At 53.3% G+C, this 24,457-nt stretch overlaps 5 protein-coding genes across 5 annotated transcripts; 2 read left to right on the top strand and 3 right to left on the bottom strand.

Moving 5' to 3' along the window:
- Positions 1-50: 50 nt before the first annotated feature.
- Positions 51-3,957, bottom strand: D7B24_000254 (uncharacterized protein; the record flags this gene model as incomplete). The annotated part of the gene is made up of 8 exons (XM_028634515.1): positions 51-1,252; positions 1,305-1,671; positions 1,757-1,884; positions 2,559-2,910; positions 2,966-3,516; positions 3,574-3,623; positions 3,674-3,772; positions 3,848-3,957. 8 exons carry the CDS (start codon positions 3,955-3,957, stop codon positions 51-53), a joined length of 2,859 nt encoding a protein of 952 aa, XP_028498217.1.
- Positions 3,958-9,771: 5,814 nt separating this feature from the next.
- Positions 9,772-10,891, top strand: D7B24_000255 (uncharacterized protein; the record flags this gene model as incomplete). Its single annotated transcript, XM_028634516.1, has 2 exons — positions 9,772-10,749; positions 10,805-10,891. The coding sequence occupies 2 exons, from the start codon at positions 9,772-9,774 to the stop codon at positions 10,889-10,891; spliced, it is 1,065 nt and encodes a 354-aa protein (XP_028498218.1).
- A 1,805-nt stretch (positions 10,892-12,696) lies between these two features.
- On the bottom strand, positions 12,697-14,346 carry D7B24_000256 (uncharacterized protein; the record flags this gene model as incomplete). The annotated part of the gene is made up of 3 exons (XM_028634517.1): positions 12,697-13,992; positions 14,082-14,206; positions 14,271-14,346. 3 exons carry the CDS (start codon positions 14,344-14,346, stop codon positions 12,697-12,699), a joined length of 1,497 nt encoding a protein of 498 aa, XP_028498219.1.
- A 3,830-nt stretch (positions 14,347-18,176) lies between these two features.
- D7B24_000257 (uncharacterized protein) lies at positions 18,177-19,969 on the top strand (the record flags this gene model as incomplete). The annotated part of the gene is made up of 4 exons (XM_028634518.1): positions 18,177-18,352; positions 18,417-19,146; positions 19,204-19,537; positions 19,596-19,969. The coding sequence occupies 4 exons, from the start codon at positions 18,177-18,179 to the stop codon at positions 19,967-19,969; spliced, it is 1,614 nt and encodes a 537-aa protein (XP_028498220.1).
- A 2,724-nt stretch (positions 19,970-22,693) lies between these two features.
- Positions 22,694-23,222, bottom strand: D7B24_000258 (uncharacterized protein; the record flags this gene model as incomplete). Its single annotated transcript, XM_028634519.1, has 2 exons — positions 22,694-22,879; positions 22,938-23,222. The coding sequence occupies 2 exons, from the start codon at positions 23,220-23,222 to the stop codon at positions 22,694-22,696; spliced, it is 471 nt and encodes a 156-aa protein (XP_028498221.1).
- Between the last annotated feature and the right edge of the window lie 1,235 nt (positions 23,223-24,457).

The raw sequence follows: 24,457 nt of genomic DNA on the forward strand, positions 1-24,457 counted from the left end.
AGGACACATGATACCGCATTCTAACAGCCTGGCTGGAAGCCAGCCGCGCGCTACCTATACAATGCCTCCTGCCACCATGTACACCTCTCGTTGTCCCCAATATCGCGCACTGAGGTCCCATTTGTCAGAGACAAGATCGTTGCATTGTCTCCGTACAGAGGAATGAATGGCTGACCATTCATATTCGGATCCCCCGTCTTCGCGAAAGACGTCAGGTAGAGCTGGAGTCTCGTCGCCAGGATAGGGTCAATTCCGTCCGCGCCTTCGTTAAAAAATGTGTAGGCAATGTCAGTCCCATGGTGTCCGGCACCGACATCGAATAGATAGCCCCGAACAGTTTTGGCAAAGACCCTGCTGATGTACCTGTTATTGCAGCTGAACCACGAATCGCCATGCGTGGCTTCGGAGCGTCCAAATTGCGAGGTCCAGGGATATGAACCGTCGTATATCTCGGGGTAAATACTCGTCTTGAGCTCCTGAAGAGCGTCAGCGCTGGCATCGGGCAACAACGGCCCAAGCAGATCCGTAGTGTATCCATCATCATTGGTTATGAGAGGCGAGGTGAAGATGAAGCCCTCATTCGAATTGACGCCGTGGAAGACTTCTACGGAAGAGTCGAACTTGCCCTCGTCAAGGAGTCTTCCGGCCAGGTCAGGGACAAAGTCACCGTCAACTGCGGGGCCCCATCCAAAGTTGCCCCAGTGGGCTGTTGCGATGGTGATCTCGTTGGCCTTCCACAGAACATCGAATGGAACTTCCAACAATCCGGCAAGGGTGGTGATGTTGGTCCCGCTGAAATACGAAGACCATCGTAGGACACTTTCGAACCGAGAATCTTGCTTGCTGGTGCTAGGAAGTGGCTCAAAACCAGGGGACTGCGGAATGGCTCGTCTGAAAGGCGCACCACTCGTGGCCCCGTATGCCATGATCTGGTGCATGACGAAACCTCCCCCAGCCGATTCGCCATAGACGGTTACTTGTCCAGGGTCTCCACCAAACAGGTGAATATGCTTCTGCACCCATTCGAGTGCTGCGCGCTGGTCTCGAAGCCCAAGGTTGGAGACACCACCCTGTTCCTGGTATGAAGGACCGGATGACCGCCCGAAGAGGCCGAGGCGGTAGTTGATGCTGACATGAATCACGCCGTCCGAGCCGTCCTCTTGAGACCTTTTGATGAGACCTGCAGGATTTCCGGCATCGTTCTTGTGACCAACCGTGTATCCGCCCCCGACAATCCAAACCATTACCGGAGCTATTTCAACACGTCAGCTTCCAGGTTCGGGAATGGCCAGAGCATAGCTTACCGCCGGCCTCTTCTTGGCCACTAAGAGTTCTTTGCCAGATACTCTTCGGAACTGTCACGTCAAGCAAGAGGCAGTCTTCGGTCGTCGTCGCCCCGGGATCGGTGATAAATTTCTCAGGATCCGATGAGACGTTTTCGGGGTCCATCTCACGGAGCTCTGCGTACGCAATGCGGAGCTCCTCGAGTGACAGAGAGCCAGCGCCGTACTGGGCTGAGAGTCCAAACCACGCAGGAAGAGCGGCGGGACACATTGCGTCGACGGAGCCATTGTTTATGCGGCGGTCAATGACGGTAACCTCTTGCGGCCCTTTAAATCGTGGCGCTTCGGCGTATTTGATGTTGGAGAAGGTAAAGAGTCTGGTGATGTTCTGCGCAAACAGAAGATGATGTTAGTACAATTAATGATTTCACAGCACCAGGACATATGGCTGGTCCGTTTGGGCTTGCACTGACGTTGTAAGTTGCCTGGTGCCGACTGTAGGTGAGATCGACCACGGGAGCATGTGTCGCGCAATCTGTAGGAAGGGATGAAGCGACGGACGCGAGAAGTAAAAGCCAAGTGTTTCTCCCCATTCTGAGAGCTGCCGGATCAGACTGTTATTTGCTTCTTGAGAATACTGATGACATTTGAGCACCATAACGGTGCAGGCGTAGGCTCAACTTATACTCGCCCTGGGCCGTAGCGATGCTATGCGCTCAGTTGACGATGAACCCCTGCTACGAGAAACATTGAATGATTGCATACGTGATGTGAAAATGCAGTATACAAGATAGAGAACGTATAACCCCCTGAGATGATGTGCGATGATTCATGCATTAGCGCTGCCAAGCTCTGCAAGTCGGTCACCCATTGCCCGAGGACAGTGGCTCACATCAGCCTTCTAGCTGACGAGCTGATTCCTGTCCGGAGACTCTTATCAGGCATTGCAATAACGAGTATCCAATTGGACATAGATGCCGCGTGGCGCGTTCAATATGCATTGTGAGTATTTCGAATGAGGTCCTGGCACTTCCACGCCGTGGTTTCAACTTTGATTGTTGCGAGGTAAAAGTTCAAGCGACTGTCAATACTGAGAGGAAATAAAGTAGAACACAAGAACAAAAAAAAGAAGAAAAGAAGAGGAATGAGAGTTGTGGAGAGGCGCAAAATTGCTAAAGAAACTCTGCCAACAGAAATTGTTCGAATAGGAATGGAGTAGCCTCAGCCCACCCTCAAAGCCTTACGAAAGACCAGCGCGAATGTTGTCGTACTTACTGTCAGGGTAGCTCAGCATGTTGTTGATCGACTCTTGTCCGTCTGCTCCTCCCAGCGACTGGAAACTCGCGGAAATCAAACTACCTTCACCGACCCTGTCACCGCTTGCCTCCCAAAACATCGAGCCGCCAAGTCCCTTTTGCTTCAGGTACGACACTTTGTTCTTGATGACGTCGACAGTGTCGTACGAGATGAGCTTTCGGCTCTTGTTGTCGTAGCTGTATGAAGCCTGAGCGACGTCGTCGTAGAGCTCAGTGGCTCCCGGCCGGGGAAGGTCTTTGTAGTCCCAGACGCCGTTCTCCCAAGACCCTTGTCCGATGCCGGAGAAGGGGCGGCCGAGGCCATCAGTATTCTCGAAAGCCCTGCCATATATTGGCATCCCCATGACTAACTTTGAGCTTGAAAACGCCTGCCGCGAGATAGTCTGTCAGCGCGGCGTTGGTGGAGAACGGAGTCGCAGCGGGGTTGCCTGGGTTCGGGTAGAGATTGGCCTGGTGTCCAGCATTAGAATCCCAGGACCCGGCATAGTCATAGGCCATAAGATAAATCTTGTCAACCACGGCTGAAATGCTTCGAAGGTCCAGAATCTTGTAGTGCTGGGGCCCAGCTGGGGCAGCGATCGTCAATAGAAAGCGGTAACCAGGGGCGTGTTTAGCAGCATAGGCGTCAAGCTCGTCTCGTACGGTTTGAAGCAGCAGGATGAAGTTTGCAGCCTGAGTGGCATCGGCGGGATACTCCCAGTCAATATCGATACCGTCAAAGCCCCAGTCCTTCATGAATGTGACCGAAGACTTGGCGAAAAGCTTCCTCCCTGACTCGGTGCTCGCTGCCGCCGGGAAATTGGTAGACCAAGTCCAACCCCCAATACTTAGCAGAGTTTTCATGCGGCGGTTTGACTTCTTGAGAATAAACAGTTGCTTGACACAACCGTATGCGTTGGTGCCGATATCGTTCCAAGCTAAGGATGCCATGTTAGAGAGACAAATTCTCCTGGCGCTTGAGAAGAACTACTCACAGTCGGTTGGGTATCTTTTGTCCAGATCCGAGTATGCGTCCCCGGAAATCCTGCGCAGGCGTGAGTACATGATAAATACAGAACAGCATCCAACGCTTACACCTCTCCTGAGGCGCGGAGATTCAAGAATGCGTAGAGAACCTGCGTGACCTGCGAAGCCGGAAGATTCTGAGGCTGGTAGTTCCGTCCGTATATCGCCCTGATCCCATGCTTAGTTTTGCCGCAACAATTATCCAATGGGCTCAAGCGGAATGCATACCAGTTAGGAAAATACACAGCATTTTGATAGCCGTTCGCAGCCCTCGAAGTTAAAGCAGCAACTGGTGAAGCTTCGGCAATGGCAGCTGTAAGCGCCAGACTTACAAGAGAACGAAGGAAGAACATGATGTAAGTTGCAAGTGTTTGGTTCAGCAAGGGCGGTAAACCGTCTGGGGAGATCGAAAGCTACTTTGATGTTTCAGTGATATACATTGGACTCAGGCAATCTGGAGCTTTAAGTATTCTCCCATAGAAGCAGTGTGAGGTCTGATCCTCAAACTAGATCAAAATCGCAATGGACCCAAGTAGATTGCCACACGCCAAGACACATACGAACAGAGAAACGTTACGGTGTCGAATAATCTTCTTTCCAGGCTCAGAGTAATATGAAAGGCGAGAAGTCTGATGATATTCAATCAACCCGGCGAGACGTTCCATAGCCGTGATATGTGCCAGTCTGCATATGATCAATTGCCCTGCCGAAGTCGATCTTTCCTCCATCGGACAGGTCACATCTTGTTATGGTTTATGACCTTGAGTAAGAAGCGCGGAGCTAATGCAGGTGTTCGACAGCGAGTTGCACGCAAATCCCACGGGCTCCCATGCATGGGGCCAGGTTTCACATATCCATCACATCACTCGGTATTGAGCGCTGTCATCGCTGAAGCGCGGGGTCTGGCAACCCTTCTTGAGAGGAGACACCGAAACACAGCCGAATACCACCTTTCGAAGCGCTTAGGAGATACTCCACGTGAAGTCTAGGCTTTGGCGAAGACCCCTCGGAAACCGAGAATCGTTCAGTGTGGTTGTTTCTTCTGAACAGACTAGCATTTTGCGAGTCTTGGTTGGTCACACTCATGTGCTATCATGGGGAAGTTCGGGGCCTGGCCATCCGTCCGTACTGGGAAGGTCGATTGTCTGAAGAGCCAACCAAAACGCCATGCGACTGCAGAAAATGCAGCCATATCTCGCTTGCCATGGTTCGTCGGCAATTTAAGCGGTAAGGTCGCATCATGAATGTCTTTGCGAGCGCACGGAATTGGTTCTTGGTGGCTTGATGGCCGGATTTGCCCACCAACGAAGAAGACATGGCCAACGTGCAACGTTGTAGGAGGTGCATCGCATTTCTGATGCGCACATTGACTAGAAATGGTTGATTCGTGTGCTAGGGACAAAAGATAATCCTGGTTGAGGGACGACCGAGGCAGAATTGGGCACTCGCCCCTTGCATGCGACAGTGACACGTGCCCTGCCCGGGGCGAGGAAGCGCTTACGACAGACACAACCTTGCCAGTCCCGTCGAGGACCTCTATTCGCGTCTGAACATGCACAAAGCTGTCTCAATGGATGAGTATTTACCCCTACTATTCTGCCTCAACCTCACAGTGGGTTAAACGTCTGGTTGTTCCTCAGAATATTTGACTAAGACGTCTCAACCCTGGCATTGAGGTTCCGGGAAGCTTGCTTACTGACGCTGGTAGACTCTACGTGGCATGTGGTTTCGAGAGGTGACGTTGCAATCAGACACGTCCTATCCTTGAGTAGATTATCTCTTATTTCTTCTTTCATCTTCTCGTTGTTTCGCGTGAGAGTATTTTGAATGCGCCTCAAGAGAGATGTAGCCTGTTTAGCCCTGGACACCAGCATCCCAGGGAGAGATTCCGCAAAGAGGCTCGGCCATTGTACTGTGCTTCTACTTTTCATTCATATGCCTGGAGGAACAAGTCCAATGCAGATTGCTGTAGTGGGAGACCATATTTCCAAACGTACTGTACTAACGCTGGTGTTGAACTGCTTCTTGTTAGCCCGCTTAGTGTGAAGTAGCTCTGCTGAATGACTGGAGCTGGGTTTGCTGCTCATGATCGGGTAAACTATGAGCTGCCTGTAGTTTCTTTGGCAGCTAGAATGTGTTATTGACATTATCTCGCTGATATCATCCTCATGAATATATCTGTCTAAGGTGCTTCTAGTAGGTAGGTGACTGGTGCCGGAGCCTCTACTTTTTCCTCTCTGGTTGCGTCGTCGTCGTCCATGATATGTGGATCTCAGAGAAGAGGGGCAATTTTCCGACGCAGTAGCTAGAAAATTAAGAAAAGTGCCTATTCAAAGTGACTGTTGAGTGCTTTGTACATACTTCCCAGACATCGTGGGGTCAAAGTACGGTAAAATGGCAAAGTAAAACTGAGAAACAGGTCGTAAGAGAATATTTAGTTGCTTGTCAGAGGAGACGGATGAGAAGCGGTTAGGGAAGAAACACGGACGTGCTTCTGCCCTTCATCAGCCACGACCTGTCTATCTCAGCCACACATGCCTCTACCCTGCCTGGCATCACCGTGTCATATACCTTCCCTAGGTACCCAGGTCAGATATCTTGCGTTATGTATGTACCACGAGCCTGTAGCACTGAATGATTGACCCTTTCTGACGTTATCGAACGTGATTTTCTCGAGATAAGAAGAAGGTAGGCGAGGACGTCAATTATCTCATCAGGTGTTTTCACGAGGCAGGGTATCAACCCAAGCCCTTGGCGGCATCTAGTTCAATATTTTTCTCGTTGGCCCCTCATGAGACACATCATCAGATCAATCCTAGACTACAATCTGCCTCTGCCAAACACGATGGATGCAACAGGTCTTCTTATTGTCTCCATCGGCCTCGTAGGCGCCTTTCAGGACGCCACTGATCTATTCGTTCTATTCACATCCCCTCGAGATTTTGGCAGAAATTAGGTCATTCATCTCATCAAGGTCAACTTTGAGAAGATCGTTTCCCTTCATTGGCTAGAGCAAGTTGGAATACTCGAAATAAATTTGTAACGAGTTCGACAAGCTCAATATTGACAAGAACGAGATTCAGACTTCGATTGATGACATCGTCTCATGGATCCAGATATCATCTATCCAGATACTGCTTGGCATAGCCAGACAGGCGAAGGCATACTTTGGGTTTCACGATTCTACAGCGTCAGCTCGAACCGCTTACTGGACATCCGCGAGGAAGCCAAGTTGCGATAATCAGTAGACCTTGCATGGAAATTGAACGGTATTTCAAACAGATCAAGATCAGCGTCACGGGCTTGGACTCATCCGCCTCCATGCTTCGAAAGCGCAATGGGCAGTTCAAGGCAAGGCCTAACCAAGTGAATCCGTGTCGGCATCTGTCAATTTCACGGCCAAGTTGAGGGAGATTGTCTGTCACCCTTACAGCAAACTTCCAAGCCGCACCACCAAAATGAGAAATCCTGGCTCATATGCATCATCTCTACTAGGCCTGACCACCTTGCCCACCTGACGAGCGTTGGGGTGCTGGGCAAGAGCCCCGCGTACGTGAGCACTAGAACCGCGTTACCCTTACTGACAAGAGCGAAATCAAAGGCTTCCCCCGCGGCGCGTAGATTTCTGGGAAGATAGACAAGGCGGGAAATGCAGACAAACCACTTGAATCTGGGGGGGGAGGAAGATGCTGAATTGTGTGCTCATACAGCCTGAGATACCGGTGATCCGGTGATGAAGCATGTTAGTGTACTGGGTTTGCGCTATTTCTATGACCTGTGAGACGTCTAACTCGCGGATGGATGTAGTTATTGTAACCTCGGTGAGACCATTTGGAACGAGTGCAACACATTCGGGAGGAGCTGCAGCGAAGACATTATGTGAGGTCAAACGAATGCGGCCAGATAAGGTCAGCTTCTTTGGGGCTGTTTCCAGGCGACGAAACAGCCAGCGACGTTGGAATGAATGGTGGATCAGTAGACGAAGGCTCCGAGGTGTTATCGCCTGAAACTTTGGAGATGTTACCGTGCTTGGTAGAGAGCCTGGTCTAACCATGGTCAGACTGCATGGATGCCGTAAACATCCAGAAGACCGCTCCCTGGTCAGCCAGCTACCTTATGGGAGGCGGCTTATGGGAGGCGGCACTTCATTGGTGGAATCTGGTACCCAGGCTGTACTAATAATATCTCTCTTCCGGGTGGCGGCTCACGCTTTTTCGACTTAGAGAAAGACATGCAACACCGGGAATTCGGCCGGTAGTTTACTCACTCAATAATCAGTCAGGCTTAAAAGGACCGTTATTGGGAGTTCTGATTACCCCTTTTGGCTTGCAGGGCTGGGACCCACACACAGCCTGTCGTGCATGTTGACCACTTATCTGGCAGAGCAAGGTCAGCAGATCTCCGGAGTCCGAACACGAACCCCATACCAGGCCATCAACCAGCGTCAATGCCATACTTAAACCTTCGCTCAGGGGTCGCGACCCCTCTGTCGCATTCAAACTTTGGCCGTGCACTACGAGGTACGTGGTACAACCACCCTACTGGAAAGTCTCCGAGTACCTTGTTCGGTCCACGATTTTGGCTTTTTCTATGCTCAATACAATCTTTGTAACGGCTATGACGGCTGGGCCGGGCCGCTTCGCTGCAACATAGCTCGAGGGATAATCCGAGCAGAAAATCCTGTCGTCTCTGACGCTCGGCTCCTTGCGTATGCCTCGATAAGCGCGAGAGCAGCAGTCAGGCCATTAACACAGTGTCAACGACAAACACAAGCAGTAACGACGAGCCTCAGCAACAAGCCAATAATCACGAGGCCAACGATAGCTACAGCACGCGAACGGCCTAGACAGATGCGAACTTGGCAGACAGCCGTGCACATTCATCCCACTTCGCAATGCCCCCTCTTGGCTACTTGTCAACTAGCAGCCTTCCATACCATTGACGATGCGCTGGCACCATCTCGGCCGGCGGTCACTTGCAACGATTATACTTACCATATAGAGCCGGCCAGGACGGATAACGATTAGCAGAGGTTCCTTCCGTGTCAGCTACTTTCTGCCTGCATGGATGTATCTGTCATAACCTGGCGATACTCACGTGGAATGCAAGTACGGAGGGATTGTACATGGTGTATCAACCTATGACCAATGGGTAGCGCCGCATTAGCAAGTGGTGGGAGTGCATCACGTCTCTGCGTCGTTCGATTGTTAGCCATGGTGGGATTTTGGATCGCAAGGTTCGACCGACGAGATACTACGTGTCACTGCAAGCGGATCTCGCATGGTGTTGTTTCCAATTATACTTTGCAAGTCTGTGATTTGCCAGACAAGAAAATCGACTCGGCAGCCTTGCGACCCATTGCAAGGATAATTAGAATTGTCATTAAGGAGGTGGGTTCGGCAGCTAGTGATGGACGCTCAGCTGCAAAGCATATTGTCTGCAGCGTTTAATGAGAGGCCGATAATACTTTGCGTGATCAATAAAAGGGAGGACTTGTAAGGTCTTACGGCAAAGGCTTAAAATTTGCGAGGATTCTTTCGAGAACGGTACAGTCTCTGCCTATCAGAAATTGCCTTCCTTTAATCTGGCTATACCATCGTAGCGTGCTAGTTTCAATATGAACAGAAGAAACAGCGTAGAATCGCCCTCTCCAATAGCTTCATGAGCTTCAAAGCGACGGGGTCTTACTAGCGTAATCATCTATTCATTGCTTTGCCGAGAACCGTACGTTTCTTCCTCATCTTTATCTTCGTGTTGTGTTAGACAGGGCCGTGCAATAGACATTGGCTTATCCTTGATGCCTGCCTGATATGTCCATTAGAACCTTGTTGTCGTTGAACGTCATCGAAACTCCTTTGTACGGATTGTACGGCTCACTGCCGAACGGATGATTCCAGATGTTGGCTTGTTAAGCTAAACTTAATTATCTAGGCTAGTGAAACGTGAAACTCTCCTATCGCCATTTGCCTCGAAGGCGTCCAGGATCACGGTGGTTGAGGGCGAGACGGCACGAAGGTCGCGACAGGACCAGAAAGAAAAAGTATTAATGCAGCCTCATCACCGCTGCCAAACACGACTTAGAGATCATCCTTCTCGCATCATCGATACGATCCCAGGTTCTTTCACTCATACCAGGCTTTCGAATCATATCTCTTGTCGACTCCAACATGCGTGTCGCCTTCGTCTTGGCCGCTTTTGCGGTGCCCATCTACGCCCATCCCAGCATGTCCAACTTGCTGAACGAGCTTATGGCCCGCGATGTTGACGATTCACCCCTTGATAACGACGATGTCTTGTCGAGCTTGAATGGAGCTTCCGACTCGTCTCTAACACCCGTTGGCAGAGACCTCAAGAAAATTCTGGTCGGCAAAGGCATAGCGCAGGACCCTCACAGTAGCGGACTGACTACTGAAAAGTACACCAGCGTTCCCAAACTGGACTCGGACAAGTGCAACAAAGACACCTGCTGCGTCTGGAGCTACATCGGCCAAGATTTGAAGGAGCTCTTTACCAACCCCGACAATTCTTGCAATCGCTTTGCCCGTCAGATCATTCGTCTGGCCTTCCATGATTGCATTCCCCACGCAGGCCGCAACAAAGGCGGCTGTGATGCCTCTATCGTCAACTCGAAGGAAGAGAATGGACGCGCCGAGAACAAGGGCATGCAGGAGATCACGAGCAAGTTGAAGGATGTGTACGGCGATTACAAAGACAAAGGTATCAGCATGGCCGATTTGATCCAGTTTGGCGCTTCCGTCGCAGTCCACACGTGCCCCGGCGGCCCACGCTACAGGGTCTTTATGGGACGCAAGGATGTCCAAGACGCGAACCCGTCAGGCCTCGTGCCCTCGCCCTTCGACTCTGCAGACGACATCCTCAGGAAGTTCCGCGAGAAGTCTTTCCTCCCACGAAATGTCATTGCCCTCATCGGCGCCCACACCGTCAGCCTCAACAACACGCTTCCCGGCCAGCCACAGGACACCACGCCTACCAAATGGGACCAGAACTATTTCGCGCAGACTCTGGACCCCAGCAAGGCGAAGAGCTCTATCTTCACATTCCAAAGCGACGCCAACCTGGCCAAGGACAGCGACAGCAAGTCTTGGTTCGAGTTGTTCCTTAAGGACAAGGCTCGCTGGGATAACGTGAGTCCTGAGCCTTCTGCTCTTTTTTGTACCTAATACTGACATCCCGGGATAGGAATATGCCTACGCCGTCATCCGCCTTAGCCTGCTTAACATATACAACCTCAACGACCTGACGGAATGCAGCAAGGCGCTGCCTTGAAGGCATAGTGATTAAGAGGCTAGCTTAGCACTTTTCTTTTCTTACCTTTTTATCCTTCACCCAAGACGTATTTGTAGTCCGCAGGACTATGGTACGGTATTTCAAAGGTAGAGAGTACCAAATATAAGCAATTGCCCAACTTGAATTGCCCAACTTGAATGTGCCCCTGAACCTTATATGGCGGGCGAACGTGCGGCCTGAGCGGTCTTCCTGATGTTTTCGCCGCTTGGTTTTACTGCGTTTGGTCAGGCTCACTTGGCATAAGGCTCTATGGGGCAAGGTTCACCTGCCCAGTCAGATAGACGGGGCTTTTTCCGTGTTTGAGGCCGAAGATGCTGAGAGACACGCTGTGGCTCTGAAGGGTAACAGCCAAGGTAGAGCAGTAGGGAATCGAGTTCGGTGAAGTGGGTCAGCTGGCTAGAGCACGCTTCGGGCCGAGGAGTAAGCCCGGGATGTCCGAGGCAGCCGAATGGACGACCCGAGCGTAGAAGGCCTTCGTCGGGCGGGAAACAGGATGTGGCGCCGCTATGGGGAAGGGGGGGGGGGGAGGGCGTGCTGCTGCTGCTGCTGCTGCTGCTGCTACCGCCTCTGTTGTGACACGGAGAGTGCTTTGAGAGCGAGAGCGAGATAGAGCGTCATCTCTACCATGATTCGGTCTCGCGAGTCAACCGTATCACACCCGCAGCGGCGCCGAGACAGCGGTATGAGACCGCACCGTGTTCGAATTTCTGGTCGCTTCTGTTCAGCAGAACATATGAGGCGACGACTACGCGAGGCCGTCACTCTGGCTTCTTTGCGGCACTCGAAATTGCGACGCGTCCGCTGCGTTCAAGGCGTCCGCCGGGGTCCACTGGACACCGAGAGACGGACTGGTGGGCCGGGCCGAGCAATGTGTAGCCCCACCGGCTGCCGGCGAGTTGGTGCAAAGCACGAGTTTGAGACTGCTAGGACTGGATTAGAGATCATGGGGCTTGAGGCGGGCGAGTCGCTCATCTGTGGCCGCTTATGTGGCGCATGAGAGTCAGCATTGATTGATGCGGCACGGTGCGGACCCGTTCACGGGCTGCTTTCTAACTCCAGTGAATTGAGGAGACTGGTGCCCCAACTGCTGCGTAGCTCGCCGTATTGCGCATGATGGAACCGTGTGTCTGCCTGTCTTGATACTTGTGACGATGACGGTATAATCGACCACCCCGTCACTATCGAAGGCCACTCCGCTCTCGGTTTTAAATAGCTAGCCGTCTTCGGTGTTGCTAGGAGGGGGACTTGAATGGGTGAATGGCCTCCAGCTCGTAGAGTGGTGCTCCCTTATGTGACCTGGCGTGTCGCTTTCGTTCGCCGTCTCTCTATGCCCTGAGAGGACATCTAACTCTCGAGTAAGTATATTCACATGGACTTGGACGTAGCCAGTATAATGTTGATCGCAACTGTGGTTGTGGTGGTGACGGCACGCTTCAATCAGGTTGACAGTGGTACATGAAAGGGTTTGGGTCAAAGGCTGATACTATGCGTGTCGAACCGCGGTTTTGACCACGCCATCTGGCATTTCGCCCTTGCCATTGGCATCCCACCAAAATTAAAAGTCGCCTGGCAAATGACAAGCAGCCGGAATCCTAAGCAGGCCTGTTGAAATATAGATTCCGAGGAATGCCTGCAGGCCATAGGTGATTGGAAAGCCGTTGCTGCATCTGCCACAACATAAAGCATGGGACATCCGACGCTGCCGGAAGTTGCTACCAGGCGGCATGCTCAAAGCCATATAACGAAACCACATTGTATGCGGCCATGGAAGCAGAGAGCCGCTTTCAAACATCCACAATCTCACAAGGCAGCCCCTGTTTCTGTCTTCCTTCAGTCCACGGCAGCCACGATGAAAATTGGCCATCAGTGAGCTCAGCGATGCGATGGAGCAGGTGATCTTCCCAGCCCTCAAGGAACCAGAACGGCTTCGTCCTCAGGAGTATGGCAAAGTGTGCCATGATGAGGAGCGCCACTGAATCCTTCCGCTGCAGACAGGCCTGAAAGCTGTCTTCCATGCGGTACAGCCAGCCGAAGATGATCTTGTTGGACTTGTCGCCGTCGTAGGTGTCGTTGCCACGTCCGTAGGTGGCGTCGTAGACGACCTCAAGACCGTCCACGGCCTGATCGTAGACGGAAATGTTGGAGCTGTCGAGCGAGCCGATCAACTCGCGCAGCTCCTCAAAGGGGCCGACCCAGTCGATGCGTGGAAAGCCGTGGCATAAGTACGTCGGCCGCGGGTCGACGGAGAAGTGGGTCGCAGGGCCAAAGGGCTCCATGAGGCCAGAAAAGAGGGAATCGTGTCGATACGACTCCCGCAGGAGCCGGGTACCGGAGATGAGGGCAGGCCGGTGCTGAGATGTGTCGTCGCCGACGCTGCAGACGAAGAGATCGTTGGGGCTCGAGGGGCCGGCGGCATAGCTGCAGTAGCTGACAAGGAGCGAGGCCAGGTAGACGGCGCCGCAGTTGGACTCGTCGCAATTGGGCAGGGTTCGAGCGACTTCAGCGAGGCCTGACGAGACGTGGCATCTGGCGGCTGACAGGTAGTGCGCTTGCCTGTCGTGGTCGTGCGGGTTCAGATGGGCCAGATGAAAGCCAGCCAGGCCCATGGCGAGGTGAAGCACAAAATGGTGGGCCAAGCCGACCTTCAGGGCGTTGCGCGCCCATGCCTCACCCCAGGGATCGGTGGGGGTGTCCCCGAGGCTGGTGGCCGTGTGCAAGGTGAAGTGGAGCAGGAGCTCGGCGTCCGTGACGTTGAGCTGGCAAGACGATGGCGCTGCTGCTGCTTCGGCCACGGAGCTGTCAGGCGTGGACACGTGAGTGATGGGGCTAACGCTTTGCTCCAAGGCGGACAATGACATCCCCGACGAAGCCGCGCCACCCCAGTCTTTGCGTGGTCGTCCCCGTCCGCGCCGGTGAACGATAGGCGTCTGGGTCTGGGACTGGGAGGGACGAGTATCGCCGCCGCCGGCAGGCGATGCCAAGGTCGTCGGCGGCCCAGGGGCTGCGCATGCTGCAGGTGTCAAGTCACACGGGATGCAGAATCGTATGCAGTTGGCACACTGGGGTTTCTGCTCGTCACACTACACGTGCTGCGTCAGCCGGGCGGCATCTGGGCATGGGAGGCTCGGGACTTGCAACCTTGACTTTGCGTCTTTTGCAATTAACACACCCATTCCTGGTTCTGCGATGTGGTCGTTTCACGAAAGGCTGTTCGTCTTGGCTGGTCTGGCCGTTGCGTGGCATCGTTTGGGTGGCAGCCGGTTGTTGAGTGTATGGAGCATGGTCTCAGCACACCTGCAAGTGTGGCATGGTCCTCATAGATGGAATATGCGCCTGATGAGATGTGCCAAGCTCTCACTCGAGCGAATTTGTGATGGCTCGAATTGACCAGCGGGGAGGATGTAGAGAGCAGCTGTCGCCTTGGGAAGCGGCATTGTTGAGGCGGCGGTGGTCACGAGTGAGTGTAGCCTGCTCCACCCTCTTTCTCGTCGTTTCGTTGGTCAGCTCGAGCATCTGTGGCGGTCAAGTCACCCAAGCCACAAGGGGCTGGTGCTGTCAGAAACATAGTCGCTGTGGTTCCATGACTTTGTTTGCGGCGTCTGCATCAATCACACAGAATGTCAAGTTCGTGTCAATCACGTTCGTAGAGTGCTCGCTTGAAGTATGATACCCACGTCGATAGGCTGATAAGCTGGTTCCAGGCTGAACGAGATCGTCCTATACAGGGGAGCAAATCACGCTGCGAACGGTGGGATCTCGGGGAACACAGAACCCTCTGTAGTAGGTCGCATCCGCAATATGGTGGTCCATGCAATGAGAAAACCAACCCGTATTGCTCCTGTCTGCAATACGCGACTGGGTGCCTCGATTCGCGCAACTAGGCTGCCGGCAGTCGTGCTTACTAGCTCACTTCCGCGCCGTATCGCAATAAGGTTCACAGTTGGCTTACTTCTCCGTGTTCCATGGAAGGTCTTCTTCGTGGAGATCTGAACCGTCTTGGGACACGCCCTGTCATTCTCCACGTGACCTTTTCCGCACCTTCGCCATGCTGGTAGGGGGCTGGGCAGACGTTTATGCGGAGCTGCTTTTCCGAGCCCCCAATCTCCCCATCAATCATCGTGAAACCCATGCCAAATGACAGTTTTCCGTGACCCCATCTCATGCATTCGAGTTTTTCTCGTCTCGATTTAGCCTGAGTCGCAGAGCACATGCAGCAGATTGGGTTATGTCGCTGGGCTCTGGTCCAGTCCCAAGGCGATATCTCACCCACCCGCCCCGTCCTGGCTCCATCGCACATACAGTACAAGAACAGTACAACGTCGTCGTGCCCACGAGGCCCCAGGGACCCCCGGATCGAGACGAGTAGGCCGCAAATCGGAAATACCTAGGTGGTTCCCCATCTGCACATGTATAACCCGAGCTGCGCTTCGCAGGTGCCCGGCGGAGAGAGGCCCCTCCTCCACGGACGACAGGACGTCGACACCGGCGGCCGAATTCATTGGTGGGTAGCATTTTCGAGGATCGTCGTGAGCCTCTTCTTGGCGCAATCTTTGCAGGTCAGTCGATTGGACATTGCCAAGAGGCGCAGTGACTGTCGCGCAGGGCCGAAAAAGGCGCGGTCGATTGAAATGGCCGACTGCGGGAAGGAAGGGGTCTGCCAACGGCACATTGTCGACAGCCATGGAGGAATTCATGCCGAGCTCGTCGAGGACGAGGACAGGTAGTGGAAGAACTTTGGGGGCAAGGCTTGGCTTGGCTGGCTGGCTGGCTGGATGCCCGCAAAACCAGTCAATTCGTGAAAACGAAGCGCGATGGTGAGGCCCGCGAAATGACACCTGAGAATGGACAAATGCATGACGGGCTCTATGGCAAGCATATCCATCCTTCCTCCACACCCCAAAGCTCATGTACAATGGTCCATGCCCACGACGGCTGGCACATTGGCGACGCCTCGCTTGGGGGAAAACTGTCACCAATGGTGTGGAACCTGTAACCTGCAACCTGATGCCGACGAGACGAGTGGACGGAATGGCAACGTGGTGGCTGGACGAACACCGATCTGGGTGGCCTCCCCAACTCCTTTGCCTGTGTGCAACCAGTCGACAGGGAGTTTTTCCGTCGAACGGGGACATGCTCAGGAGCAAGCCACCACGCCGTATCGGGAAGACAGGCGTAGCGAGAGAGTTGGTTTCGCAACTCCGCCTGGTCGTGGGCTCTTCTGTCATCACGTTTGTCACGCGCCGCCTGACAGGGCGCGTCAGGGGGGGAGGCCGGGGGAGCGGGGACGGCGACTTTGTACCTACGCTTACTTGTGCCACGCACAGATCAGTGGGTTCATCTGTTGGTCACTTGTTAGATGAGTGGTGGTTCATGATGCGTCGCAGGTGGGTGTGACAGTGGGTATCGTCCAGCCAGTGCCAGCAAAAGTCAATCTTAGCTTTCACCACGTTTATCCCTGCGCCTTTCGACGGGCGCGATCCTCCCGTAGTGGCCCCTCTCCAGCTGTTCATCTTTATTCCCTCCTCCTCTCCTCCTCACTCTCCTCCATTCCTCCACTTCTCCGCATATCCACTGAGCCGAGGCTTGCGCAGACGTGTGGGCGGGCGAGCTTTCACTCAAGCTAAAGTGCTAAACGATCGCCCTCTTGTGTCTCGTAGCCATGTCAAACGCCGTGGCAGCAGTACAGATTCATAACGCAAACCGTCTCTTGGCATTCTTCGTGATGCAGTGTGCCCCCGTGTGCCTAGTCATTCTTCTGATGCTCGTGTTCCTTGTCAGCCTGCAACTACTCATGTTGCCAGCAAGATCCCCACTCCCACCTTCTGGCAAAATCAACGTGGTCGGTGTGTGAGGGACCCTCCATTGATGCACTGCATGGCCAACCACGACGCCCAGGCTGTGCAGGGGTGGGTGGTTTCAATCTCGGTGGGCTTTACCAGATGCAGTAGTCGGCGTACCACGGATGGCAAATCGCAAGCCTCCCACGCTCGCCCTGCGCCGCGAGAGCAGAGGCACAGCGTAGGCGGACCAAGTGGGCCACTCGGGGAGGGCCAAGTTCACTTAAGCTCTTCCAAGATGATTCAAGCTCAATCCAAGGCGAATTAAGCTCTTTGTTAAGCTTCCGCACATGTTCCCCGCTGCACCCAGCTAACAAGGTCTTTAAGCTTACCTCCTCGTCTTTCGTTGTTCCGCTGCCCCAGTCCCTGTTTTGCCTTTGCCTCTGCTTGACCTTTTCCCCATTTCTCGCGGGTAAATGACTGGCGAACGGCGGTGCTGCTGCTGCTGCTGCTGCTGCTGGTCCTATTCCAATGCCCTTGCCCTTTCGTCTGGTCTGGTCTTCCTTGGCCCTGCAGGCAAGCTAACAGAAGACTGCCGCAATCCTTATCATACTGGCACCTGAGATTTGTCCAGACCAATGTGTTCCGTGCTCTCCTAGTCGCTGGTTTTCACGCTTGCAGCCATTGCCCTCTTTTGCCCCCTGCTTCCCATTGTGAACAAGACGACGTCTGAGTCTGGGACCCAGTTGGCGACGCACAAGCGCTACTCAGGCCCGGACTGTGTGGCTTTCCTCCCCCCCTTGGAGGATCCCTCCCGCACCGACCAATACCGTTGTGCTGTGCTCTGGGCTGATCGTCTTGGCACCCCCCTCCAGCGTCTTCCCGTCAGCAGGACGCGAAATGCCAAGCACATCGCGCCGGAGGAGGGGTGGTAGGGATCATCTGCCGCACCAGTCACTCCCAGTTGGAGGAACCAGGGAGACGCCATGCTGCGATCCGAATGGTGGAAAATACTCATGGAAAATTCACCGTCCGTCTACTCGGTTTGCGGCTCGATTGTCTGGGGTCGAGTCTGGGGGGTGGAGGGCGATGGCTGACGAACGGGGGGCCCTAGGAGGCTGGCTTTGGTGATGATCAGGCATGTTGCCCTTGTTGGGCCAGACGCTCCCTCAAGCCGATGCAACACCATGTCCGAAGCCCGACTATTTGAGATGTGGAGAGATGCCCCAGGTTCCCCCAGAAGATCGCTCCCCATCCCATCTGGCAGCAGGCGTCTCAGATCATATATCAAGGACACCTCCTCCCCTCCATCTTGGGTGTCTTTCCTCTCGTGTCCACCACCGCCCTCCAACAACCCAAATCGGTCCTCTGCTACCCTGCACCCTCGCAAGGTCCAGACAAGGAAAGACAGATCGTCCTTCCCATACCCGGTCGACAATTCAGCACGCCATCTCTAGCGGCAGCACCTCTACGGACAGTCGCCCAGTATGGTTGTCTCCATCCTCAAAAAGATCGTCCACAATGAGGCGATGCAAACTGATCCCCATGAGATCTATTCATGGAGGGTCCTCGCCCTCGCCTGCTCGGCCTGTTTCGGTGCCATGTCCTTTGGCTGGGACAGTTCCGTCATTGGCGGCGTTGTTGTCATGGAACCTTTCCAGAAGTAGGTCACCACTCACTCGGCTGCTTGTTACTACCAGCAGTACGGAATGCTAATCTCTTCGTAGGGATTACGGTCTGATTGACGGCGTCACCAACAACGTTAAGGACGCCAACCTGGCAGCCAACATCGTCTCGACCCTCCAGGCCGGATGTTTCGTCGGTGCCATCGCCGCTTCGCCCATTACCGACAAGTGGGGCCGCAAGAAGGCTCTCCTCGGAACTTCTCTCATCATCTGCATCGGTGTCATCATGCAGGCTGCTTCTCTCGGTCATCTCGCCCCCATCTTCGTCGGTCGATTCATTGCTGGTCTCGGTGTCGGTGCCGCCTCCTCTGTCAACCCTCTGTACATTTCTGAGAACGCTCCCCGTTCCATCCGTGGTCTCCTCACAGGTCTCTATCAGCTCTTCATCGTCACGGGCATGATGATTGCCTTCTGGGTCAACTACGGCGCCGCCCTCCACGCCACTGGAAAGACCATGTACATCATTCCTCTGACGCTCCAGGGTCTCCCCTCGCTTCTGCTCTTCATCTGCATGTTCTTCGCCCCCGAGTCTCCTCGATGGTTGGCTCGCATGGATCGCTGGGAAGAGGCCAAGTCCACTCTAGCCAAGCTCCGTAACCTGCCCGAGACTCACTCGTACGTCCAGGAGGAGTTCCGTGAGATCCAGGAGCAGCTTGAGCACGAGCGCATCATCTCCGGTGACGCCACCTTCGGCAACCTCATGCGCGAGATGTGGACCATCAAGGGTAACCGCAACCGTGCCTTGATCTCTGTTGTTCTTATGATCTGCCAGGTGAGCCTTGTTTCCTGCTGTGCCGAACCACAACATCCGTACTGACAGCCTGAGTAGCAAATGACCGGTACCAACGCTATCAACACCTACGCCCCCGTCATCTTCAAGAACCTCGGTCTCACAGGTACTACCGTCCCTCTCCTTGGCACCGGTATCTACGGTATCGTCAAGGTCATTGCCTGCATCGCCTTCTTGCTGTTCGCCGCCGACTCCCTTGGTCGCCGCAAGTCTCTCCTCTGGACCGCCATTGCTCAGGGTCTTTGCATGTTCTACATTGGTCTCTACGTCCGCATCTCGCCTCCCAAAGCGGGCGAGGATGTTCCCCCTCAGGGCTACATGGCTCTGGTCGCCATCTTCCTCTTCGCCGCCTTCTTCCAGTTCGGCTGGGGCCGTAAGTTGATCCCTTGTCACACGCCCTTTGTCTTGCCTTTTACTAACACGACATATAGCTGCGTGCTGGATTTACGTCTCTGAAATTCCCTCTGCTCGTCTCCGTTCCATGAACGTTGCGCTCGCCGCCGCCACCCAGTGGCTCTTCAACTTTGTTGTCGCCAGGAGTGTCCCTGTCATGCTCGCCACTGTCGGCCGCGCCGGTTACGGCACATACATGATCTTCGGATCCTTCGCCTTTTCCATGTTCGTCTTCGTCTGGTTCTTCGTCCCCGAGACCAAGGGTCTCTCTCTCGAGCACATGGACGAGCTCTTTGGCGTCACCGAGGTCGCTGCCAAGTCCACCGACAGCCTCAACGAGCACGACAGCAAGAACGGCGCCGAGGTTCAGATTGATGAGCCGTACGCGCCCAGCCGCAACGACAAGGTCTAAGCGATTTCCCTGGTGGGGGATGTTTTTGTGTGCCTCTGTTTGGAATTGTGCGAAACGTGGCATGTCATTGACGCAAAGTCTGATATCTATACACTGTTTAGCGTGCAGAGACTAGCTATTGATAAGATTTGAGATAGCGAATCGAGTTTGAGCGTCTTGACCATGCAACTGGATCTTGATTGTGACTGTCGTGGAGTGAGGCAGTGCCGTGCCAAGTGAGCTTGCGGAGTTCGTCTGTAAGTGAACCTACCTAGGACAAGTCCACAATATTCGCCTCGACAACTTGATGCGTGGAACAGCCATGACACAAGCTTATTGTTTCCTCATGTCATAGCATATGCTCGAAAATGGAGACAGGGAGAGGAAGGGAAGGCATGCACACCTCACTTTATCAAAGGCGGGTGATACACGGATGCACCACTCTTCCAGAGCCCACATTTGTATGTGTTATTCTTGTACAGGTACCTGTGACCATGATTCCTATTCTCAAGTGCACAAGTGGCGCGTTGAAGTGGGAATGCTGAACCCCAACACCCGCAATCAGATCAATGTTAAATGGACATATGAAGCTTAGAAATCATTGACATTTATGAGCACGGTCAACTTCTATAACTCGTCAAGCACAATCGCGGTGCACCCATTGAGTGCCTTATATCTTCCTCAACTTCTTCAGCTCTGGCATGCATGCATGTTGTCCATCTCAAATGCTCAGAACGGTTTCTGAGCCTGACGTGACAAGCGAGTCGTGTTTGGGCCCGCCTTGAATACTCGTTGATTTGGTTCAAAGTGTATTTTGTTCAAAATCGGATCGCAAGATTATTTGTTAACAAGAGCTGATCAGGAGATCGCAGAATCTTTAGACGCCATTGACACGAGCACATCTGAAACCCGAGCTCGAGGTGCTGTCCTCTGTTCTGTTTTCAGCTCTAGTACGCAACGAAAGAAAATGGGCGAACTGACTCTGACACAATCCGTAGCAGCAGGGGTCGCGGGCACCGGAGAAAAGGGGTGGACATTCCACTATTGGTATCTTCAGCTTCCGAATGGTCATCTTTGTTGGTCTTTGAAATACGTACTGCCCCAGTTTGGCGTGCTTTGGTTACAAACGTCGCATTTCCCCTCTGCGTATGCCAACTGTTAGGCCAGTCTCCTTGGAGAAACCTGCCAAGGAATGGTGATGAGTTATTGTCACTCACTGTTACACCTGTTTGACGTGCATTGGACGTCAGTAGTGCACGGTTCTAATTATGTTAGTGTTCGGGTGAAATCGACTGGGAGAGGTATTTGGGGCGGATCACCAAATTGTGCGCCTTTGAGCACCGCCGCAGAGCCTAGAACGGCAAAACCAGCTACGATGACTGTAGAAAACTTCATTGTCGGTCGCTTAGGAAAAAAACCGCTGTCAACAATGGTGAGGTACGAGTAAGTTGCGGCAGCGAGGTAACCATGCAGCCCAACCTCTTTTACTTATACATTGTCGGCCTCAGCAAAGGGTCTCTTAACAGACCAGTGAACTCCTCGCTCGGAGACGTCATGTCGCACAAGAGTTCAGAAACATGGGAATTCGAATTAATATATTTTGAGTTTAAGTGGAGCAGTGATTATTTATTGCAGACAGGGTAACCCCGAAAGCCATGAAGGCTACAGAGAGCAGATCCTTTGAAGTGAAGGACGTCGTTTAGATACTCAAGCCAGTGGGACCATAACCCACCCATGTTACGGCGCTACGAAGAACGGAGCTATGACCTGACCTTCAGGTTTGATGGCCTGATTTTGCGGCCCAAATAGATCAGACCACGAAAGACAATGCGCTAGGTGTCGAGAGTTGAGCTGGCGTAATGGCGCCGGGATATCTCGTGATCCTGGTTTGAGATCGACACCGTATATTGAAAGTTTATTTTGGCTGATCATTATTGCCTCCTATTTTTTTCAATTTCAGTATCGATCCCCGAATCACCCTTGTCCCGCACACCCTTGCACTTTAACCCCGCTGGCCCGGTAAGCTAGGTACTTGGAAGGTTTTGCGCGTCTCAGGGTTCGGAAGCTGGAAGATGCAATCTAGATATTGTTTCTAACCGAGTGTCTCGTCTTCATTTATGCTTGATTGGCGGGTAATACCTCCTAATCTTGATCACGCGACTAAAGTTTGGCGGCATCCTAATTTGAATCGCAAGCGACGCACGCCATGGGTACCGGTATTTCCGTCATTATAAGTCTAGTCCTGTCGAGATATCTATCCACGACCACGGCCCCTGTTGTGAGTTAGTTTTTCAAGGCTTGAGCACAAGGTCCTTCTTTTCGTCAGACCGATCCCTTTGAGTGTACCTTGATATCTCCTTTCATGTCTTTCGCCGCATGCTTTAAAATAGGCACTGTGTCTACATCGTACCACAGTTCGATACTCAGGATATAAGATCCCACTACGTTGAACTGTCCTCCGAGCCTGTTCTCTTCCTTTTCAAGGCCCCAAGCTCAGTCATGGCATCGGTCATCCTCGTGAAGGGTACTGCTTGACCTTGTAGCATTTTGAATTGGATCAGCCAGATATCCTCTGACCCCAGACTGCAGTGTATCAACTAATTAAGATTATATTTCTCGACGTATTCTAACAAGTCGCTACAGGCCAATGCAAACCCGCTCCAATGCCAAACCACAGCCCCCAAGTATGGATTGCAATCCGAAACCAATATCCCGCAGCCATGCTGCTCTCACAACGCAAACCCCTCAGAGGCCGCACTTGCTCTTGTTGACCTGCTTAGAGCTGGCATTGACACGGCCGAGCTTGACAGCCTGTCCACCGGTGAGGGCGTTCATGGCGTCGAGGGCAATGTTGAAGCCATTTGCCGAGTGGTCGATAGCGAGGACATTGATGGTGCGTCCGTTGTAGCTGAGCTCCCAGCAGGTGCCGCACTGAAGAATATCTCGTCAGTGGGGTTGAGCATGGAAAACACGATGATAGTGCACTTACGTTGGGCGAGTTCCAACCAGCGACGGCAGGCGCGCCACCGATGTAGGGGAACTTCTTGACCTGCTTTTGGGTTTGCCAGCCGTAGCGGGTGATGAGGCCGTTGGCGCCGTCGGAGCAGCTGACGGCAGTTAGAGAGCGTGAGCCGTTGTCGTAGCCCTTGTCGTAGGAGACTATATGAATGTAAGTATGCTTCAGACGGAAATCTGTTGGAGATGGGTTCATACCAGAGGCGGCCGAGGCAGCAGTGGCGACGGTGAAGATGGTGAGGAGGTTGGACAGCTGCATGTTGGAGGTTGAGGAGTGGTTGAATTGTGAGATTGTTCAAAAAGTATGATTCGAAGCTGAAAGCGAATGTGTTGTGGTGTTGAAAGCGAATGTTGTGATAGTTTGACCGGGGTGGTGATGGCGTGATGACGAGACGAGAATAACATTGAGCAGCACCGACTCTACTCCTTTATACTCAACGAGACGAGCAGATCGTCAACAGATTTGGACATTAATGGCTAAGTCTCCGAGGCATCGCGACAAACAGCTGATGGCTAACCCGAAGCTGGTCATCGCTGCGTCACGCAGCCTTGCAACACCCACAGACAGCTTGCCTTACTTCGTATCGTGTGGTGAGACTTCCCTCATTCGTTTTCGCCCTTGTCGCACCCGGCATTGTTGCGCAGTCGCCTACTCGTCAGCGGACGGCTACGCCGTGGCCACGACTTAACGTCCTTTGGACCGAACAAAAATAGAGCTTTCCCGTGCCACTCCAGGCCCCACACGGCATGGCTCAACCGCCTAGCTCGGGTGTAGGGCCTTGTTCCCCATGCTACCCCAGCTCGTGTTAGCGGGCCGCAAGACCCTGTAAATGGCCCGGACACCTTCAGGCCGTGCGGGCTAGGCCTCTCGTATTCGAGCTCACAGCGCTTGGAGAGCGCTGCCAGCACAGCGCCGCTGTGGCCAATTCGGGGCCTTTTCACGATATCCTTTGGGGGGATGGGGGAGAGATCGAGCACGCTTGTGGAATGCAATATGCCTAGCCCAGCGCCTCGGTAGGAAGCGCTGATCATTTGTGCGGTGCACCCAATGCCGACAATCCGACTCGTCATGCCTCGCCTGAGGTCGTATCGCTCCCTGTCGACTGCTGCCGTGGCATTTGTCGTCTGAGAGGCTCGTCCTCGAGAAGGTAGATGCGTCGATCAGATGCATCGTCATGCAGTAAACACCGCCTCGCTCTAGGTCAATCAAGAGTCCTGAGTGCTCCTGAAACTAGAAGGTTGGATCTGATCAGGATAATAAGGTCGCTTTTTATCTGACGAAGCTGGATTTGTCCGTAGATCAATTGACAGCGTGCGTCGCAGTGCAGACACGACAACGGAGCGATCCCACATTCATGCGCGCGATTGAGGTAAATCGGATATAGGCGAGGGTCATCGCCATATTTGGGCCCATTATTCCAGAGTTTTCTTTTCGTTCATATTCTAATCGAATGGGGTATCATCGCTCAAAACGCTATGCCAATTTTTATCTCT

The sequence above is a fragment of the Verticillium nonalfalfae genome, assembly GCF_003724135.2.
Source record: "Verticillium nonalfalfae strain VnAa140/NRRL 66861 chromosome Unknown scaffold_10, whole genome shotgun sequence".
In the NCBI taxonomy this organism is placed as follows: domain Eukaryota; kingdom Fungi; phylum Ascomycota; class Sordariomycetes; order Glomerellales; family Plectosphaerellaceae; genus Verticillium; species Verticillium nonalfalfae.